General features: G+C 40.0%; 1 protein-coding gene across 2 annotated transcripts in view; it reads left to right on the top strand.

Annotated features, from left to right (window-relative positions):
* Window positions 1-324: 324 nt before the first annotated feature.
* The window catches only part of LOC119405450 (5-oxoprolinase), a 98,446-nt gene continuing 77,002 nt past the window's right edge, over window positions 325-21,768 (top strand). Inside the window, exons 1-9 of one of the 2 annotated variants that reach the window (XM_037672289.2) lie at window positions 325-680; window positions 1,923-2,114; window positions 7,877-8,002; window positions 8,482-8,588; window positions 9,317-9,432; window positions 14,112-14,191; window positions 14,267-14,319; window positions 14,414-14,526; window positions 17,897-17,985. In XM_037672289.2, coding sequence (XP_037528217.1) covers window positions 504-680; window positions 1,923-2,114; window positions 7,877-8,002; window positions 8,482-8,588; window positions 9,317-9,432; window positions 14,112-14,191; window positions 14,267-14,319; window positions 14,414-14,526; window positions 17,897-17,985 — 1,053 coding nt within the window. In that variant the 5' untranslated portion in view covers window positions 325-503. The remainder of the gene's footprint in view (window positions 681-1,922; window positions 2,115-7,876; window positions 8,003-8,481; window positions 8,589-9,316; window positions 9,433-14,111; window positions 14,192-14,266; window positions 14,320-14,413; window positions 14,527-17,896; window positions 17,986-21,768) is intronic. The other variant, XM_037672296.2, reaches the window with a different exon arrangement.

Consider the following 21,768-nt stretch of genomic DNA (forward strand, 5'->3'; position numbering starts at 1 on the left):
ACTGCGCCACTGTTGTCGAACACGTCAGCAGCAGACGCTTCTTCGTGGCCGTGATGGTGGCGGCACGGCGGCACATCAGTGTTGGCAGCATCGCTTTGTAAGTGCTTCAAAATAAAACCGCTGTGGCCTCAGAAACCGAATCATGATTAAGTTTTGAAGCGTGTGCATAAACGACTTCCCATACATAATAGATTAACCAAAATTAAATAGTGTACTTTATTATCAGCCGACAGTTTGTTGACCCCGTGTTTAGGGGCGGTGCTTATGATGCTAATGGGAGGGGTGGCTGTGAAGCACGTGACAAACATCTGTTTCAAACAGCGCAATGTGTTTCAGTCCGCTGTTTCAAGCACAATAAATTGTGGCAGCGCTTGGCGATCATTTTCAAGTCCCGTTTCACAGCGAGAGCAACGACCGAACTGTCGGTCGCATCGTGCGGCCTCTTTTCAGCTTTAAGTTATCCTCTGCTGTAGGTCCTCAAAGGCGACAAGCGCAGCGCCATCATGAAACCTTTAGAGTCGAATCGCAAGTTTCAGTTTGCTATAGACCGGGGTGGCACTTTCACGGACATATATGCCCGTTGCCCAAGAGGTAACGTGAGAGTCATGAAGCTTCTTTCTGAAGATCCAAACAATTATCCGGACGCACCGCGCGAAGGCATCAGAAGGATCTTGGAAGAGGTGAGCCGAATAAATACGTGCCGGAGAACGGCGATAACTACGTGTTTTAAAATTAGTCCGCTAATCGCATAATGTCAGGTGGATATTACTGTAGAGATTGTTGACCCCGAAGTATTAAACTTGCGTTCAAGACGTATATTGCATGTGCACATTTGCAGTGAAGTGTTGTGTATGTGTGTGTGTGTACACACCGTACTGCCAAACTGCGACTGGCACTGCATGGGGCTGTTTTACCAGTAGGTTCCCTTTGTTTGCATTAATCAAACAGTGAAGTGTTGTGTGTGTGTGTGTGTGTGTGTGTGTGTGTGTGTGTGTGTGTACACACCTTACTGCCAAACTGCGACTGGCACTGCATGAGGCTGTTTTACCAGTAGGTTCCCTTTGTTTGCATTAATCAGACTATAACATATCTATCAGTATATGCTTCAAATTATGCAGTGCATACAACTGGCCCCCTAGTTACTACTGATGTTTATGTTCCCATTTCACGCTTTACCATCATAACAGCACTGCCAGAAATCGAGAGCAGTGCCTGACACACACACGGTGCAGGCATCTTGTGCTTCTGAACCAAACTGCATCCACCTTGCTAGACCTAGATTAGAAATTCATGATGCTGATTGGGCACTAACAGCGAAATCAACAAGTTAATTCATTCACAAAATGCAGTGTGCTTCGAGCTGGATTTATGTGAGATTATAGAAAACTGCATGCAAGTAACATTTGTAGCCTTACGATGAGGTGAGCTGCTGTGCTTGAACGTAATGGAAATACAAGATTTTTGTGATAATATCTGGTTAACCAACATGCAGCCAGTCAGTACAAAATCTGCACATTTCATGGAATTAGCAAGGGCTTTAACTGCAAAATGTCTATATTTGCCTCAGAGGGAAACCTCTTAAACACTTTTTCAGTTGTGTGCATGTTGGTGACAGTAGATGCCATGGGCCATACTTTAAGCTAAGAGCGCAAGGAGCAGTTTCATTTTTTGTGAGTTAATCTGATCAACAGGAAAACAGTTTCATTTCACAGAATCAACACTGTTTTATGAATATAGTATGCGCTGCACTGCGTCTATTCTATACCAGTCGAAGTGGTTGAAGCAGTATCTTAGTAGGATATTCAAGCTTAAAGTGTTGTTGCAGGGTAAACCTTGGTTTATTCAGTATAAAGGATCTTTTTTCTGCATTCCTGTAAGTCAATATCAACTTAATGAGTATACACTGTCTCTCTTGATTGCAGGAAACAGGAAAACCCTTCCCAGCAAATGAAAAAATTGATGCCTCATTGATAGAGTGGATTCGAATGGGAACCACTGTGGCTACAAATGCTCTTCTAGAGCGGAAAGGAGAGCCGACAGCATTTGTTGTTACTGCTGGCTTTAAAGACTTACTATACATCGGAAATCAAGCAAGACCACATCTATTCGATCTTGTAAGGCTCCACAATGCACTCAACTTTGTCTCTGATCCTTATTTTGCTTGCTGAGGTTTCTTGTAAGTTGGCAATATCAGTGTACATAGTATTAATGAGTGTCATGTTCAAAGTTACACTATTCTTTCACCAAAAGTTCTGTGTTACGTTAAGACATCATAATTGATAGATACTGTAATTCATTTCTGGATATGCAAAATTGTTGCCTTTTTCATTTACTGTGAATGTATTACTAACATTATTAAAATGCAGATTTGACATCTTGCATTAAGATGTGTACACATTTTGTGATAAGGTTACTGCAGTTGTAGGTAATCCAGCAGTTCATTAGAAAGAAAAGGCCTGATACTTTGTGTGCACAAGTCAGCATAATTTCCTATCAAATCAATGTCATGATATAATACCTTGAATATAGTTCACTTATGCCTCTGTAGAAATAATCTGTCATATTAACACATACAAAAATATGTACACTTATTTTTTCTTTCTGTTGAAATTTCAAAATTTGTTACCTCTCTGAATAATAATAATTGTTGGGGTTTAACGTCCCAAAACAACAATATGATTAGTATGTGGAACGCCGTAGTGGAGAGCTCCAGAAATTTCGACCACCTGGGGTTCTTTAACGTGCACCTAAATCTAAGTACACGGGCCTCAAGCATTTTCGCCTCCATCAGAAATGCGGCCGCAGCGTCTCGCAACCTTCGGGTCAGCAGTCGAGCACCATAGCCACTAGACCACCGTGGGAGGTACCTTTCTGAAGAGAGTCAGGGGTTGTCCTGAGCAAATTTGTGTACACTATACTTAGTAGTAATGCAGCTATTGTACCAGTCATTATTCTAAGCAAGTGATGTGAGTAGTTTGTGAAGCATACACTTATTTGAATATTTGATTCAGTTGTCAACAAGAAGCAAGTTGTATACAGACGCCTTCATGAAGCACAAGTTTATGATGGAATGACCTGCATAATGGCTCATTGGGCTTATCCTCCTTTAGTGGGGTTGCAAAGATAGTGGGGTCTATTTATGAAGTGGCCCTGTATTGGGGGCAGTTGTGTGTTCTGTTAAAAAGGCCTTTCATTATAACTGAGTTTGCACTTCATTAGGTCAAGTTGCTTGCACTTGATACTAACAACACATTTTTGTGAAGGACGAAACTGGTGGAACTTACCTGAACATAATGAGAAAATTGCCTTGCATTGTGTCAATTATCTTATCATTTCAAAAACTTTTACTGCATAAGACAGGCTTGGATTTAGTTCGGTTATATATATTATGTGTGTGTGTGCCTTTTTTTCTTTCAACACACCTGTATGCTCCTTCAGTTTAGGTCATCGCACACCTCATACCTATGAACAGAGAAGCCAGCATGCTAGATGATAAAATATAGCTGAGAAGATAGTTGTTATGAGCATATTCTAGAGTATTTCATGAGAGAATTCAAGCTCTCTCTCTGTTCGAAATGGTGCAGTTTTTTCTGTCTGCTAGAGATTGAGCTCTGTTTTTTGCAGCATCATGGCAAATAAAGTGTATCCTTATTACTTATTTTACAAAAGAGGGTACTAGTTGCTTGTGCATATTGGCTGGGGCAACGTAAGGGAGTTGTTATAGCTGAACAGCTGTGAGGTGGTACAACAAGCCAAAGAGGCTACACTGGTATTCATGCTTTGCAGCTGATGTGTCATGAGTACCAGAAAACACTTTACTAGAGATCATTGACGACAGCCAAGTTTGTAACTTTTTCTTTCGCCTGTCACAGTGGCTCTCTGGCTGCAGCTGAGCATCAGGCTGCAGGTTTTATTTTTTCATTTAAATGGGGACAAAATGCAAAGGCACAGGTGTACCATGCTTTCAGTAGATATTTAATAAAACTCAGGTGGTCAGTATTAATCCAGAGTCCTCCACTAGGCATTCCTCACAGCATACTGTGCATCTCTGGGATGTTAAATCTTTTGTTTCTTTACCTTAGGTGTGTAAAATAATGAAGGATATGCCAGCAAGGCATGATTGTTGTGGAAGTCCATTCACAGTGTTTGGAATCATTAAATAGCAAGTGGTATCCGTGTACTTTACAACACTACCTTCTTCTGGTCATGTAGCTTTTTGTCAGTAATAGTGCACATATTTATAGGCATAATAAACAATTAACTAACTTGGCATCCAATACAAAAGGTTTACAAAAAGGCAAATGTAATATTGTAAGGACATTTGAATAAGTTTGAAATACTGCAATAATTTTTTATTTTAAGAATGCACAAACATTCTTGTGTGCGCTTTGGCTTGTGGAAAGATGCAGAGCATGGCCGGAATATCTGTATGTAGGCCAAGGGAAATCTACTTCCAGATTTTCAGGCATGGCAAATGCAAAAGGTTTCAAGGATAGACAAAAAGAGTGTACACACTCTCTTATGTTCTCGGAGCAAATTTTGAAGTACTTTGAAGCGTGAGTGTAGCTGGAAGGTCCTGTGTCATTGAAGGTTTTCTGCAGCAGAATGATTGATTAGTCTTCTTTTGTTGAAGCATGTATTGTATCAAGCATGCTTCTGCTGATATTTTTTGTGCTTGCTGAAAATGTGCAGTAAGAGTTTTAGTGGCACCTAGAGTATCATAAGAAAATGGAGCAAACAGCGGATAAACAGGAATAAAGATAGACCGTCCAAGGACAGACGGGAAAACATATGCACACAGAGAAGAAAAATGAACAGGCACAGATGCTTGTTTTCATTTATAGTTTTCTTTTGTATGTGTGTACGGACGTCTTCATGTCTGTCCTTCGGTGCCTTCAAAGCACAAATTTTCCCAACAAGTTTTCAGAACAGGGAGATCCACGTTGACACTGCACTTACTCTGGTCACATAGAGAATACATGCACCAGTAAAAGAATAAATTCATGAATATGTTGTATTTACAGGGATAGACGACGCACTTCTTTAGATGATATCCAATGCAAATGTGCTGACACACATCTGTTCCTGCGTTGATGGTGTAACCTTCAAGTTTTGCAGGCTCGCTGTTCATGGTACCTTATTATGTGCATATTTTCAAAGGTCAAAGTGTACCTACGGAATCAGGGGATACTTTTAGTTAATAAATAATAAAGTAGACCATGCAGTGGCTATGCGAGATCTAAAAAACTTACTTCCTCGTGATTTGTGGAAACATATTTGTAAGTGCAGTTTTCTTGGTGTATTGTTAAAATATATTTTAGCACAGCACACCGTACAATTCGCAGACCTAAGGTGAGGTTTGCACCTGAGCTGGGGTAGGTGTAAGTTTGTAGATGGCACCTTGCTGATATGGATCACAGTAGTGGATTGCACATGTACGCGCTGTATGCCCCAGGCGAAGTAGAATGTTGTAACAAAGGTGACCAGTTCATGCACAGTTCCCTTTTTATTTTTATGTACCTTTATACACTGCCTCTGCGTATGAAGTGTTTGGTTTACCGCTATAGCCCTGTCTCTGTGATACTTTGTTTGCCCTATTTGCACACTGATCACGCAGAACACTAGTAAAATTAAAACGCAGACCATCATCAAAGGTTTGCATATATAAACATTTGGGAAGTATGGAATAGCTCTGCTGTATTGGAGAAGCTACTTTGCATACTTCTTCAGACACTTGCATTTTGCTCTATGAAATCTTTCTTGCTGCAGTCTTGGCACTTCACCTTGGTCATCTCACAAGCTGGGCAGCAGCCCTCACCCCCTTCCCCACTAAAGACATGCTATTCTTGGTTAGGGATTGCATGGTTACATAACGTAAAGTCACTACACACCCTAGGGCTGTACCCACAGCCCACAAGTCCTTCATAAAATGTTAAAAAGGCAACTTGGTGGTTACTCCAAGCTAACCTGTTTTGTCAGTCTTATGTACACATTGCACCATTACAGCTCTTCCCTGGTATCTATAGTGGCAAATGTAAGTTTTGCTCCGAGAAAGCAAACCTGCTCATAATATGGGCCTGTCTTAAGTGGGCACCACTTGTGAAATCATTAATAATGAAGGGCCTCAGTCCTCACTGTGGCTCCCAAGTCAGGGTAGATGAGATGGTTGGGGCACAAGAGCTCCTCTAGTTATGACTTCCTCGTGGTAACTTCAACCTGAACCTCTGTTTCACAACCCCTTTTTCTATGGCCAGGAAGCTTCGGGTCCACTTCCCACTCACCCAACCCCGTTTGAGATGATTCTCAATAAAGTTTTTACCACCACCACCTAGCTAACTTCGGCATCCTCATTTCAGCCACTCGCATCTTCTGATCGTACCTTTATTACAGCCACTCGCATATAAATATCTCTTCCTGAATGACGTTGCATTAGCTGTAGGTTTTCCAAAATTAACTACCTTAATCACATATGGGTTTGAACATTTAAATGTGTACATTTTATGTTTATGGCAGCAAGTGGAATCCCAGTGGTGTGATGGAGAAGTGTTGAGAGGAGAGAGAGATTTACATGACAAAGGAGAACGAAAGCAAATTACTCTTTGCCAAGTTTTTATAAATATGACTAATGTTGATGACACTTTTTTATTCTGTAAGCTGTAATGCTTTATAACAGTGAGTGATTGTACTGCAGTCATTTAACTTTACATCTCATATGCTGCTTCGAGCTGTTGAAAAAGCACAACTGTTCCTGCCACTTCTATTATTCTATAACAAAAGGGCCATGGATGAAATAACTTAGGGACCTACCCCACAAGGATTTTTGCTGTGCTATACTCTAAGGTGTCTACAACAGCAAGCCTGCAGCAACAGCAAGCAACAGTAGAAGAAAAGGACTGTGCTTTTCTTCTACTGTCCGTATTCTAACTCTGTTACGCTGTTATTCCACGATGAACATCCACCAATTAGCCCAACTCGCGATTCTGCTTAAAAGTAAAATTTGTTGGGTTAACATCTGGTTTTTTCCTGTGGTGATGTATGGGTAAAGTTGCAAGGTGGGCTAGGTGGTGTTCATTCATTCTTAAGGCTGTGCAAGTCGACTCTACAAGTAATTAAGACACAGAGGACGAGAGGTCATTGTGCCCATTGTTCTCATCCTCTGTTTCGTGACGTAAGAGGGTGCTTTTTTTGTCCACTCTAATTCGTTTCAATCATTGCACTATAGTTAAAAACAATAAATTATGTCCTCTTTGCCTTTCTTGGCTTAATTTTCTGTTGGTTTCACTGTTCGTGTCCTTTAATTACTTATAGTGTCGACTTGGCACAGAATTAGTGGTGTATGGGTATAAATCATTGGCCTTATGAAGATATGAAAGAAAAAAAATTTTTTTTTAAGCTCTGGCATTGGTGCGGAGTTTCGATAACTCCATGGACTACCAAAAGAATCAATTCATTGGTCATGGGGGAGTTTAATTCAAAGTGTTCTTTGAAAGCAAACGTCCTCAAACTAAAACTTTCTTATTTTGATCATGTCTTGCAGGAGGGTTTAGGAAAGCATAAATTAATGCTAGCCAAAGTAAAAAGTAGAAAATGGTGTTGCCCATCCTGAAGATGGTTATATGGTATTCTTCAGGCAACAGAGAACTGTCTCAGGGAGATTAAAGAAGTTGTAATAAGTATACCGCACTGGCATTCATACACTTATGGTGTTGACAGTGACTAGACGGCACTTAACAACAAACTATTGTTTAGTGAAATATATGCGACCAGTATAAATGAAAACCTTATTTTGATTAGTTGCTTAATATGTTGCTATTTCTATGAAATATCTGCCTTTGCATGAAGCTAACACTTCTTTTTTTTTTTTTGTCCTTAACAGTCCTGTGCCAAGCCTGAAGTTCTCTATGACTGCGTAATAGAGGCAGATGAACGAGTTGTTCTGTGCCGAGATGACTGCTTTTTAGACCTGAACACACCAGAATGCTCAGGCAGCACTGATGAAAAGGTAATTATAGTAATAACAGAAATGTTGAGATTCTCACTTTTTAATGTAAAATTAGCATACTGAATGGCAGTTTTGATTCTGATTATCTCTGAACACAAGTGCTCTGGAAGAATCAAAGTAAGACTTACTTTAGGTACAATTTTCTTTTTGTTTCTGAAATAAAATATTTGTTTAAAAGTTTTAATAGTTAGCATAAATGTTTAAAAAGTGAACGAAAATGTTTTGGTAGATTATGTATTTGCTGACTTCGCTTGGGCATAAAAATGATGTGTACTAGTATCCATAAACTGCCTGTCTAAGCAGCATTTACCCACCTAGGAAAGTGTTTTTATTTCACTTAGTAGGTCCTGAGTGTATACTTGACGAGTTGCTGCTTATGATGCTGTTTTGTTCATGGTGTCTATTTGATTGGGTGAAGGTATTGCGACACAAGTTGTGGGAGACTGTATTGAAATGTGCTTTATTTTATTAATGTATAGGTGACCATTATCAAGCCTCTTGACATTCAGAAACTGAGAACTGATCTACAAAAGGTGTTAAGTCTGGGAATCAAAAGCCTGGCTGTAGCTTTGCTTCATTCGTATACGTAAGTTTGAAAATTATTAGATTTTTGTTTGAGGCATCAAGGCATTCTGTTAGCTGAGCATGGAGTTCCTGGGTTAATTCATTTGAAAACAGGTGGATATGAATGTTTGAAAACTTATGGATAGGTGTGGTGGTGGCCAGCGTGTGCTATGTTGTCTAACGAGGGTGTTTCCACTGTTGGCAGTACATGTGGCTGTTGTTTAAATTATGTTTAGAGCAGTCTTAAATCTATGAAGCCCCACTAGCTGCTTATTCATGGTGGATTTCAAAGGCAACATGCCCCATGACTAGTATATTACCATTCTCTTAGCCCTTGCTTTGATGATGTCTCATTGTAAAAAACAGAATGATTTTTGTTGTTGGTTGCTAGTACAGTTGTGGTATGCTAGGCAGCAGGAAGACACTAGAGGGGGAAAAATAGTAAGCTGAAGTGTGTGTGAAAACTTTCAGAGTTTTTAAGTTTTGTTGTGGTATATTCTTATGCATGTACATATTATGCTAACATTGAAAAATGTCTCATTTTCCTCATTGCTGGGGTGCTTCGAAACTCCCAGGTTTTTTTGGCTCCTAAACTATTGCATCGATTCAAACTACATGGTGTTTTGGCAGTCAGCACTTGGAGCTTCAACTGCAACATGCTTTTTTCTTCAAAACCTTGCTAATTGTGCCTTGATTATTTTTGCAGCTTTCTTTCAGAGAAAAGGATGCCATTGACAAATTTTTTTACAGGTTCAAGGAGCATGAGCTTCTGGTGGGGCAGTGTGCCACTGAGTTGGGCTTCCAGCATGTGTCCTTGTCATCGGATGTTATGCCTATGGTCCGCATTGTGCCTAGAGGATTCACAGGTCAGTCCAGAACTCACAAAGCCTGCATTGCACGTTCATGTGAATTGCATAAGTTGGAAAGCCTGCACTCACTCTGTCGGGTATACATTTTGCTTGAAGCCTGGCTTTGCTTGTTGAGCAAGACTGGTCCTGTGACAGTGAACAAAAAAAACAGTGGCTCTGTAAAAAAGTTTTAAATTTATCTTCAGCACTTATTAAAGATAGCAAAAGATGAGGCATAAGGGACAGGATAAGGGCATTTCTTTCAACTGAAAAATTTATTGGACAGGCAGTCCCATTGTGGGTGGAGCCACCAACTTGATCTGGGGGCCTCCGGCTCCCCAGATTCGAGTTCCTCAGGACTCCAATAAAGTTCTTGTCATGTCATGTCAGGTTTCATATATAACAAGACGACCGTGCATGCAGGGGTAAGTGAGAGATGTAACACAATGCTTCAATCTTCAGAGGCCACGAAAACTACAAGAACTAACCAAGCACACGTTTAACAAACAAAAAATTGGCAGTGCGTGACTGTTAAAAATCAACAAAAGCACTCTTTATTGTAAAGCACCACAGAAGGTTGGCTGATGCATGCTTTTCTCATTTTCTAATGTGATAGGTGTCAGTTAATCTGCTTGTTAGCTGATTACAGCTCCAAAAAACAAAAAAGTTCCTAGATGTTCTGTACACGAGCAAAGGGGCTCATTAGCATCTGCGGGGAGCATGCAGCCCTCCTTCATATCTGATGGTACCTCTCCTCAATATTTTAACATTCCATTAGTTTTTTAGGCCAGCAGCACTGACCCTGCAGGTAACTGAACAGCACTTAGCTGAGCAAGCATCTCCTGTAGCTAGCCAGGCCGTGATAGGTGTGCTAGCTTCCCCCTGGGAGAATGAATAAGTGGCCCATGCACCCTACCTTGCACGTATTGTGCAGCAGGTGTGAAGGCAGGGCAAGCCATGATGGCTGGTGTTTTTATCTACATGCATGCCTAGTGTTAGAGGTCACATTATCTCAAAGTTATGGAGATGTGTTCAAGGGAGAGGCAAAACAGCATTTGCTCTCGTCTACCTGCTCTTTCATTATGCCAGCGCTCTGACATCGAGCGTTCTCTGTCATCAAGTGACACCTGTTTGTTTGCCTGTGCTTGCATGACACCATGCTTATTAGTTTTAATTAGTAAGTGAATGTTTACTGCTGTATGTTGGCCTATAAAACCATGAGCCTTACTTTGTGTAATTGTTTATAATTAGGGGTGTGCGAATATTTGAAATTTCGAATATTTTTCGAATAGTGTTTGCTATTCGATTTGATTCACACTGGAAGTTTAAAATTCGAACTATTCAAACTTCCCAAAAACAAATACTGTCAACATCCAATTAAAAGTACCCGTCAGATTTTCAATATGCTTCACCTCATTACACTCTCGTATTGCGGCAAAGCTGCCTTTAAAGGGACACCAAAGGCAAATAACAATTTATGTCAGAGTGAAAGCCCAATGTATGACAACTTCTAAAACGGCAATATTAGCAACAGCAGTGCCCTACTTACCGAGAAATTAAGCTAAATGTATCACATGATGAGCGCCACGAGTGGGACATTTTCGAAGTGATCCCGATGACGTATGGAAGTCGGCCTACAATAAATCACTAGTAATCAAACTAGCAGCAGTAAAAAAAGAACATTCCGAGCATCAAAAGACGTAATAAAATGCTGTTCGTTTGTTTCCGCTTGATTCATGGAAAACAAAACCTCCGTGGCGTTGCCATGGGGAACGGCGCGCGTGGTTCAAAGGTTTCGTTTTCGCCGAACTGCGTCTCGCCCGTCTCAGTGGTAGTTTCGGGATCGCGTACTGCCGTGCGTGTTTTGCGCGCTCGTGAAAGTCGCTCTGACAGAAAGTTCGACAAAATGCCGCATGCGTGTGATATTGCCGGATGCCCGCATGATGCACAACGCCAGTGCTGCAGCAAGGAAACCGGTGTGTCTTTTCACTGGGTGCCGCGGAATGAACCCTTACGCTTGAAGTGGCTTAGTGTCATGCCATTGTGCCAGTGTGCTAAACAGTCAAAACCTCTGCGTGTGTGCTCGCTGCACTTTCGTACTGAGGATTACGAGACCAACCGCAACTTGGTGAAAGCTTTGAATGTGCCCATCCGAGCAAGTCTTTGCCGCAGCGCCGTTGTTGCTACTGTGGTCCCGCTACATGCGCTCGGCTGCTACTAGTGTCGGCGGCCGCGCAGTAAAAGCGGGCAACGTTGGGCACGGCAGCAGTGACATATGAAAGTCGTATTTTCAGGCGGGAGATTTGAAGCGCGCTAACGCGATGCGGACCACTAAAAACGTGATTTTATTTCAAAATAAGCACTTCCTTGGCACAAAAGCAGCACTACGAGGTTTCTGGACCGCTATTTCAACAATCAACATCGACTTAATATTTGCCTTTAGTGTCCCTTTAAAGCTCCGTTACGGTTGAACTTCGTCAAGAGACAGTCAACGTCCGATTGGAAGTGATCCCTAGATTTTCAATATGCTTTACCTCATTACACTCTCGTATGGTGGCAAAGCTGCCTTTCAAGCTCCGTTGCGGTCAAACTTAGCCAAGACACAGTCAACGTCCGATTGAAAGTGGTCCCTAGATTTTAATATACACCCCCATATTGCAGCAAAGCTGCCTTTCAAGTTCCGCTATGGTCGCAGATGTATTAACTAAAAAAAATGCTGGTTCCAACATGGAGATGAAAGATGTGGCAGAGTTGGGGGCTTTATTAATGCTGTTTTGGACCTGAAATTTGGGCAGGAAGTCCGAAAAATCAAACGCCGAAGCTTTTTAGCATCCAAAATTTTCGATGTTCTTATATATTGACGTCTATGAGGCAGATTTGGAACTCTGGACTTGAAGGGAGCACACCCTTGTCCACCACATTAGTTGGGCTTCCACAGAAGTTGAGAGGCTGAGGAAATGGCATTTTGCCTAGCACGCGTAAAGTGTTGTCGGCAACTCTTTGGTTGCACCAAATCATGTCCATAAATACAATTCGGCCTCTACATTGCCTCATTCTTGATAAGATAACTATGAAACACCACCTCACCAGCGCTTCATCAACCTAGCAAAAAGAAACACTTTCATGTTGCTATCTCATAAGAATATGCTTAGGAATCCTCTCCAACTTTTTTTTCTGCAATTTTGCTTCGAAGTATTTGAGAAATATTCTAGAAATATTCGAGAAATATTCGAAAAATATTCGATTCGATTCGCACTCACACTTCAATATTCGAATTCGCTTCGCACCCGAAATTTTGCTATTCGCACAGCTCTATTTATAATACGTTACTATCACTTGCCTTTAGGTCAAAACAGCTACATTTTTTTTTTCTAGTTGTCAGCACATTGGAATCCTATGCACTAGTTTTTTCTTAACATTGTGGTTTTCAAATTGCACTAATGTGTACAGATTCTGACCCATTTATAATTAAGTATTAACTGTGCATTTGTGAAAACAAACACCTTGGTGCTTGGAAGCTTAGGGTAGTAATAAGCACTGTTCCTCTCCACCTCTGGTACCCTGGACTTCAGAATTATGCATGGGTTTCACTTCATGGCCAAACGACAAGCCTAGTCTGACAGTGGCTTTGAAGCTTTTGATAAAGAGTATTTACATAGAATAATGTTCTAAATTTTTTTCACACTTGTATATGTAACAATGCTTGTAAGTACTATATCACTGTGTGTGGATGTAATGATTGGCTCTGTCCGCTTCAGGAATTTCACAATATATACCTGCATGTAATGATTCCTGGGGTATATGCTTGAATTATAAATGTAACAAAATTGTGGCAAAAGCCATTGGAAATAATCAACAATGTCAGTGACAGGCTTTTGTTTGACATGTTGTGTATTCCCATGCCATCCATGAATCACGGAAATTTATGAGCACATCAGCATATACACAAAATAACCATCTCACTGTTAACCACAATGTTAATTGATGCTATGGCATAGTCAGTCTTGTGATCACAGTACCGCAGTTGCAACTCTGTAGGAACCCCCACTATTGCTAGTCTCGTTGCGTTACTTCGTTGCAGTGGCTGTCCATCAAGTAGTTGTGATAAATGTGGAGTTGTTGGTATGACTCAATTCAAATTGATGTCTGGTACTCCTGATTTAATATATTGAAGCCCACATACACTTTGTGTCACCTTGCTGGAAGAAAATGTTGTGTAGTACTTGGACTGCGGTTATGACTTCGTTTTTTTGTTGTTGTGGTATTTTGTCCCGTGCTGTCGTCACAAACTCTTCTTCTTCTCTTTCATTCTTTTGCATCCCCTTTCCCCTTCCCACGTGCAGGGTAGCAAACCGGAGACTGCTTCTGGTTAACCTCCCTGTCTTTCCTTTCTCCCTCTTCTCTCTCTTGGCACATCAATTACGAGGGATAAGTCAAGAATAGGCATTTACCGATATCACATATGCAGTGCCGAAGTGGTCGGTTTGGGCATATATAGAAACACACATACCCAGTAATCCAAGTTGTCCACTAAGCCAGCCAGCATACCTAGTGGCCCAAGTTGAATCTCCTCCCATAAACGGCCAGAAATATGCAAAGTGGGAAAAAGAGTCAAAGAAATCTATCACTTTAAAAGAAAAGCTTGCTATTGTTAGCCTTGTGCATCTGTATAAACCTCCTTTCATTTCTCCTTCCAGCTTGTGTTGATGCTTACCTGACTCCCTGCATCAAGAACTATGTTAAGAGTTTTGCTTGTGGATTCCAGGACAACATCAAAGTAATTTTTCTCTCTTTTAATGATGCTGGCAACTGATAGCATAAGCAGCCTCACTCATTTCCTTCAACCCCACAGCATGTTACTGTCCTCTTCATGCAATCCGATGGAGGATTGACACCCATGGAAACGTATGTGCTTGAATCTCGTTCCTTTTTCTTTTTTGAAAACATTTTCAGTGTACAATTTTCTTACTAGCTTTTCTGTATGTACTTGTTTTCACAGCTTTTCGGGATCCAGATCCATTCTCTCTGGTCCTGCTGGGGGTGTTGTTGGCTATGCAAAAACTTCCTATAGTGCTGAACACAAAGTGCCTGTGATTGGCTTTGATATGGGAGGTTAGTGTCAAGTTACCTGTTTATGCCTTCTAAAAAGTCTAAATGTACTTTTAAAGTCATAGCACAGTATCATCAGATGTGTTTCTTTGGTGGAATGGTGTAGTGCCATGACTTTGGAAGACAAGATCAGAAACATTAATAAGCATTTCAACATGCTTGAGATATTCTTTCATTCAGGAAAATCCTTATTTTGCACAGAATCTGCAAGAAAGAAAAGAAAGTGACAGGAGAGAGAAATATAAACAATAATCCAGTTTTATTGCTTGCACAGCAATATCAGATCGTAAAGTGCTAGATAAATTTGCATACAGATTGCTCATGCAGCCATGAAAAGGGGACATAGCATGTGCAGTGTGACACATGTTTTAAGTTGACAGGTGGTAGATCTTGCTACTACTATCTAATAATGCAACAGATGGGAAGCCTAATAATGCAACAGATGGGAAGCTAACCCACAGAGTTCCTGTAACACACATGTGAAACGCCTCCCAAATCTTTCGAGCCCTAGCTGTAATCATCATATTTTGCCACAATCACATACTTTTAAAATAAAGACCTGAACTTTCACCTAGAGCAGTGCACTGCCTAATGAGGGCCCAAAGATCTGCTCATGAACTTTTGTGTTCTTGTAGCCTGTTATTTAGATTGGCGCCAGTGTTGCATGCACAGCATGATAGTTGTATGTGATGAACAAGTTCACCTGTGCACTTTGCATACTTTGTTACATACTTCGTTTTACAGGCAGCAATAAAAACTTTTTTTTTATTTACAAGTTTAAACAATGAACTAAGCTTGTTTCATGCTGAGAAAGGTCAGACTTACTGAGAGAGATTGCACTTAAAGTTTCATCCATAAGGTCAAAGGGATACTCTCAATTGCCCACCACCATTTGTAAGATGAGAAGGGGGGGGGGGGGCGTAGGTGATACTTTCATACATGCCTCGCATACATCTCTTTGACCACTAGGTCAAAGGGATGCTCTCATTCAAAAGTGAAATTCTGGTAAATGCCTATTTATTCCCCGCCTTACAAACTTAGAGCGCATCGAAGTAAAGGGCAACAGTTTTTTTTTTTTTGAAAGCATGGTGCATAATGCCAATGTATGTGATCAGGCATAAAAATTATTTTTGAATCTATATATGTACCTAACTTTGTTGTTCTTCAGAGCGTTGGTAGTCAATTCGAGCTCTCTATGCATAGTGAGATGAAACTGAATTCCTTAGCGATGCTTTACCACTTCTTACACTAGTAATTATAGATAAAACCTAAGAAATCACAAGAAAAAGTCTCAGAAATTTCTTCCTTGCTTTTGAATGGGGTGCAAAATCAGGCTTTTTTTAACCATCCAGCCCAAACAGCTAGTGTAGCTAGTGGGCTCCATTCTTCTTGGAATAGGTTTGAGATTGAACCCAAGCCTATTTCATATAAATGATCTTTACTAACAGTTCTACCTTAAAATGTTTTTTCTTCATTGATCTTTGCAGCAATGCTATGTCACACTCTTGTCATACAGGATGAGTTGTAAGAATCAGGGGGACTAACATAGGAAGCCAATAGAGAGCTGGGCTAAAGAATGCATATAAAAAAATGTACTGTGGTTTTAATATTAAGTGTAGGAATAATAAGTGAAAGGTAAACCAATGTGGAAGAATAGACAACTTGATGATATGAACAGCAATGGCCACAACCTCTACCTAACGCAGTCAATGTTCTGCCAATTGAGCTACGGCAGCTACAGCTGTCTGTTCAGCCACTTTCTTGAGTACTGTTATAAAACTGATAGTTTCATTAATAAGCCACATCAGTGTTTCGGACATAAAAGAGAAATAGGATGAGTTCTAGAATGTCCAAGCTGGTCTCCCTTCCAGCAATTTTCTATTTTATGCCAGCTTATGGTGGTTCTAATGATAAATTGCTTCAGTTTTGTACGTTTGATGATTCAGCATTGGTCATTGCTGCTGAGTTGTAATCGTTCTCCCAAACATTTACAAAAATATGTAATTAAAAACTTATGTCAAGGACTTGTCTTTGTCAGGGCAGCATGTTCAATGACTTCTCATAAGTTGTAGAGAGTAGATTTTGGACAATACAGTTGCGCTATGGAAAATATTCACTTGTTACCTGTAGAAGTGGTGCTGTTTGGTGAAAGGGTCGCCAAAAAAGATAGAAGGAAAAAAGAAAAGAAAATTTACAGGGTTGCCTTTACTGTAATGAATTCTACTGCTCTAAGATGCTATGATTAACCTGTGTGCTAAAAACTTGAGTTATATTACATAAGTTAAAGTAATTGTGAGGATTGGCAAAATGTAAAGAATTTCCTTTATGTCTTTCAGAGATGTGAAGTTCTGCTTGTTTTTATCCACAAGTTAATCCATACTCTCCGAATATCTGCTAAAAGAATTTTAAAGGGCCTCTCGTCAGGTTTGGGCATTGCAAACAAACACGCGTGGTGCATAGATTGCTTATGAAGCACATGCATGGTGTGAAAACTGTAGAGATTTAAAACAGAACACTGCATGCCCTCCTTTTCATGAGAGCCGCGCTTCAAGAGAGACTGCAAGCTAACACGCATATGTATCTATGTCGCCTGCCCTTGTTGCACATGTGTGGAGTCGCTCTCACCCTCAGCCAGACAGTCCATGAATTTCACTGACTATGGCACATTACTTTGAGTCTTCATTCAGGGCAGAGCGCAAAATAGAAAGAGAGGGAAAAAAAGAAAAGAAACCAGGGCTCGTCACATCAACATACAAGTTGTCCCTCTCCTCCGGCACTTGGGAGTATGCAGCACATGCGAATGTTAGTTGAGGCAAAGGGAGAGAGTGTTTCTTTGGCAGTGAAGCTCACCTCCTGGAGGCACATTAACAGACAGTTCAATTTCTACTAACTTGTCCAATAGTGAACCAATTTGAAAAAAATATTTTGGTAAAACTCTTCCCAGACAGCCCCTTACAACTTTCCAATAATTAAGCAAAATTTGCTATGGTGCCTGGTGAGGAGCCCTTTAAGTTGTGTCTGAAGAAGGAATGTGTCTGCTGTTATATCGATGGATTTTATTCTTATATCTTATTTGATGTTAAATTTACTGCTTGCTTGTTTGCACCAGTACACTGAACTGTGAAGTCTAATTTAATTTAAAATTTTTCTGTATTTAATACAACTTGTTTTGTTAATGAAAAGCAAAAAGTGATGTCTTAATTTTGGTAGTTAAGATTACTAGGGGTACTGAATATAATTGTTTTATTATGTGCGGCAGGTTCTGTAGCTGTCACATCCTCCTCGTGCATTATTTTTGGCCTGTGCCGTTCAGGAACCCTTCTAAAATGGCAGTTCTTATTGCTTGATAACTATTGATTGTTTTACTTATTAGGAACGTCTACTGATGTTAGCAGATATGATGGCCATTTTGACCATACCTTTGAGACAACAACTGCTGGTGTGACAATTCAAGCTCCTCAGGTAAGAGGTTTATGTTTTGATCTTTTGAAGGCATAATTGCATTTATTTTAATGCATCTCTCTTTTACCAGTAATTGTCCACGAATGCTCCTTATTTTTGATGATTAGCAGAGGTATGCAGTAATGTAACCAATCATCCGCTAAGTCTCGCCCTAGTTTTATTTTGTAAATGGGCTTATTTTTATTGGAGCAAAAATACTTATCTTTTAAAGCCTAATTAATTTGTTAGTTGCATTTTTGAAGTGGAGAAAAGGAACTCTGAGTTTGGTCTCTTGAAATTATCATTTGTGTATTGTATAGGAGTACAGCATACAGAACATTCTTTTCATCAGGAAGCTGTTCAGTCTAGATATTAGTGACCACAAGCTTGTTGTGAAGTTTTCCCAATAACAAATTTTTGGTCCATTGCTTGCTGTAATTGAAAATGTGTTAACAATTTGCCTGAATTGTCGTGATAATTTCCTGTGCACGTTAGAGCCCAGAGCAACTATATGGGTGTTGGATTTGGGAAAGTATAAAATTCCTAGTGACTTAAAACAAGCAGTGAAAAAGATGAAGTTATGAACTCCTGCAGATAAAATAGTAAAGTTGACCATAGTGAATGCGAAAACAAACAAACAAACAAACAAACAAACAAACAAAACATGAACAAAAGGCAGTATAAGTGCAGCAAAATTCTGTTTATTCATTAGGATGAAGTGAAGTCTCGTAGAGCAAAACTAGCTACTGGTTGGTGATACAATAGTGTACGAAAAAAACATGACAACAGTAAATAACAATAGTAAATGGGAAATAAGAGATTGTTCATTATTCAATACAGATTTTTGATGTAAAAATCTGTTGTGACTTGTTGAATTTTATGAGCATTTGAAATGCTTATTGAAATGAAAACAGCTCTATTAAGGTTATAACACTGGAAGAAAGTGAGTGTAATTTCATTGTAGATATACCTAGCACAAGAGTTTTGGTATTTGTTCATTTGGGCGAAAATGAGATTAAACTTTATAAGCATGGTCAACATATGATATCCTGAGAAAATTTGTCATTGGGAAAGTGGCACGTTATTGTGAAAACAGAGTAAAAATTAAAGCAAGGGCAACCAAGAAACCTGCATATGCATGGAAAGTAGGGAGAGGCTGAAAGTTGATCTCATGGTTCTGTAGAGAACTATGAGAGCTCATGTTAAAATGATGGGAATAGACCCACTGCAGTGGACTAGTGGCTACGGTGCTTGACTGCTGACTCGAAGGTCGTGGCATCAAATCCTGGCCGCAGCGGCTGCATTTAGATAGAGGCAAAATGCTAGAGGCCTGTGTGCTTAGATTTAGGTGCACATTAAAGAACCCCAGGTGGTCGAAATTTCCAAAGCCTTTCACTATGGCGTCTCTCATAATTATGTCATGGTTTCAGGATGTAAAACCCCAACAGTTTAATATTATTATTATTATTATTATTATTATTATTATTATTATTATTATTATTATTGGAGTGATGGGAGTATTATGATAAGATGAGGCATGCTTCTTTATTTCGGACTTATTCAAGCAAATGGTTAAGAATGTGTTGGTATGGATTCCATTTGTTTATTTTAACATCATAAGGATTCTAAAGATATTGCCTTTAACTAAATTTTAGTGCTCATGAAGATGAGTAGCTGAAGTAGACCATCATAAAATAATTAGTGAATTCTCCAAGCATTGACTATAGTATTGTTCATGGTCTGAGTAAACGTGGCTAATGGGAACATTCTTTACCACATGTATAATTTCCTTTTTTCTGCAGTAGCACTCTTAGAGATATAGATAAGTTTTTGAGTCAATAACACTTTATCTTCATGAAAAGGGACAATATTGTCATCCATCCATCTGTAGCATGAAGTTACAAGGAAATCCACATGAATTTCTAAAAGAAAAAAAGCTTCCCCGTTAATGAAAAATTCACCCTGTTCCAAGATTCAAGCCCAGGACCAATGCATTTCTGGGGCAGTTGCTCTTCACTTCACATTCACTCTTTTCCTTCACTTAGAAAGAACTGTCTCCTTACAGTCTTGTGAAAGATTAAGAAATCACATCATCACTTCCCTGTTTTAACTTTTAACCTGTTCTTTAGGCATTAGTACTCCTACAACATACGCTGTTAGAGGCTTTTAATCTGTGATCATCACCTCTTCTTGACCGTTTCATCACTGTTTACTTCAGGGGTCCAAAACAGTTCGCGGTCCGCATGCGGCCTGCAAGCCTTTCGCTAGTGGCCTGCGACTCCACAAGGAATAAATTTTTGTGAATTTGCTAAATGCTATTAGCATTATTTTCTCGCCTGTTGCGATAAATAACACTTTGTTCGGGGGAGCTACAGAGACGGGACTGCTCTCAATCATTTTTTTCCTGAGGCACCCCATGCGGTCACTATGTGTTGAAACATCACTGTAGAACAAAAACTATTTCAAAATTCTAGTCATTCTGCAGACTGGCATTGATATCTCTCTCGAAACCTACGTCAAATCACTTGCGGATATGACCCATACATGAGATATTGGAAAAGCATTCTTTGAAAGGCCAACGTTAGGTGACATTTTGTTCAACCCCCCTCTCTGACTTTCTTCGCTGTCCCAGCCCTTGATGTACTAAATTTCGGGACTGCGGCCCGGCAGCTGAGATGAGTTTGAGACTCCTGGTTTACTAAAATGCAAAAATAAGCTTGTGCACTTCAAAGCCATGCCAAATACAGCTATCAGAATCGAGTGGTATTTGTATGCAAGTGCAATGTACAGTGCCGTTCACTCTTAGGGTGAACATGGCTCAGCGTTGCCGCGCTCTGTGGAGCGCCAGTGCATCTAGCGCGGCCGCGCATCAAAGTGCAGTGGCGCAGGCGCACAAGAACCCACAGGAGCGACTACATCGCATCGTTTGCTGCAGTGCTGGCCGGTGCTGGCACGCCCGCGATTGCTTCGCTGTAGTACAGCAAGAGCAGCACGTTCCCGTGCGCCTGTGCCGTTTCGTTTCGATGTACGGCCACGCTATATGCTCTGGTGCTCCGCAGAGCGTGCCCACGCTGAGCCGTGTTTACCCTAAGAGTGGACAGCACTGTACATGGCACATTTAAGGAAGTACGGTAGGGTAAATGAGTCATCCTGGTTTCAGCTTTATCTCTCAACACCTGTTCTGTCTGTTACTGTAAAGTTTCACGTGTTGGATAAAAATACTTTTGGCTTTCAATGCAGCCCTGTTTAATTGTTTTGTATTTGAGAGCCAAATTTTAAGCTGGGGTGTGAAATTAAACGTACCTTTTCTCAGAAACAATAAAAAATAGCATGACCATGAAATTTTACGTGCTGATTCCACATGATAGTGGCTTTAATCGTTACTTTAAAAAAAAAACTAGTTACTAAATTTATCTCACAAGAAAGAATATATTGCCCTCACTTGTCACGTACCGTGAAAGAGACTTTCCAATTATTTTTTTTTTATAACTCACAGTTTTTTGTAGTTTTAGCTTCAAACTATTTTAAGGGATTTCAGTGTAATCTGAGAAAATTTCAGCATAATCGGTTAGATAGTTGTCGAGAAAACGTGCATCAGGGTTTGAAAAATTTCAAAAAAGTGGTTTTGAGAAAAATGCAATCTTATGCTAAAAAAACATGTGTGACAACTTCTCACAATGAAAACCAACAACTGTGCTTTAATGCACTGCAAAAACATCCATGGTGGGCAAATTCGCTATCACAACTTATGCAAATGGCAGAAATTGAATACATTTAGCCATTTCACCATATTCATTATTTAAA

The sequence above is a fragment of the Rhipicephalus sanguineus genome, chromosome 1 (genome assembly GCF_013339695.2).
Source record: "Rhipicephalus sanguineus isolate Rsan-2018 chromosome 1, BIME_Rsan_1.4, whole genome shotgun sequence".
Taxonomy (NCBI): domain Eukaryota; kingdom Metazoa; phylum Arthropoda; class Arachnida; order Ixodida; family Ixodidae; genus Rhipicephalus; species Rhipicephalus sanguineus.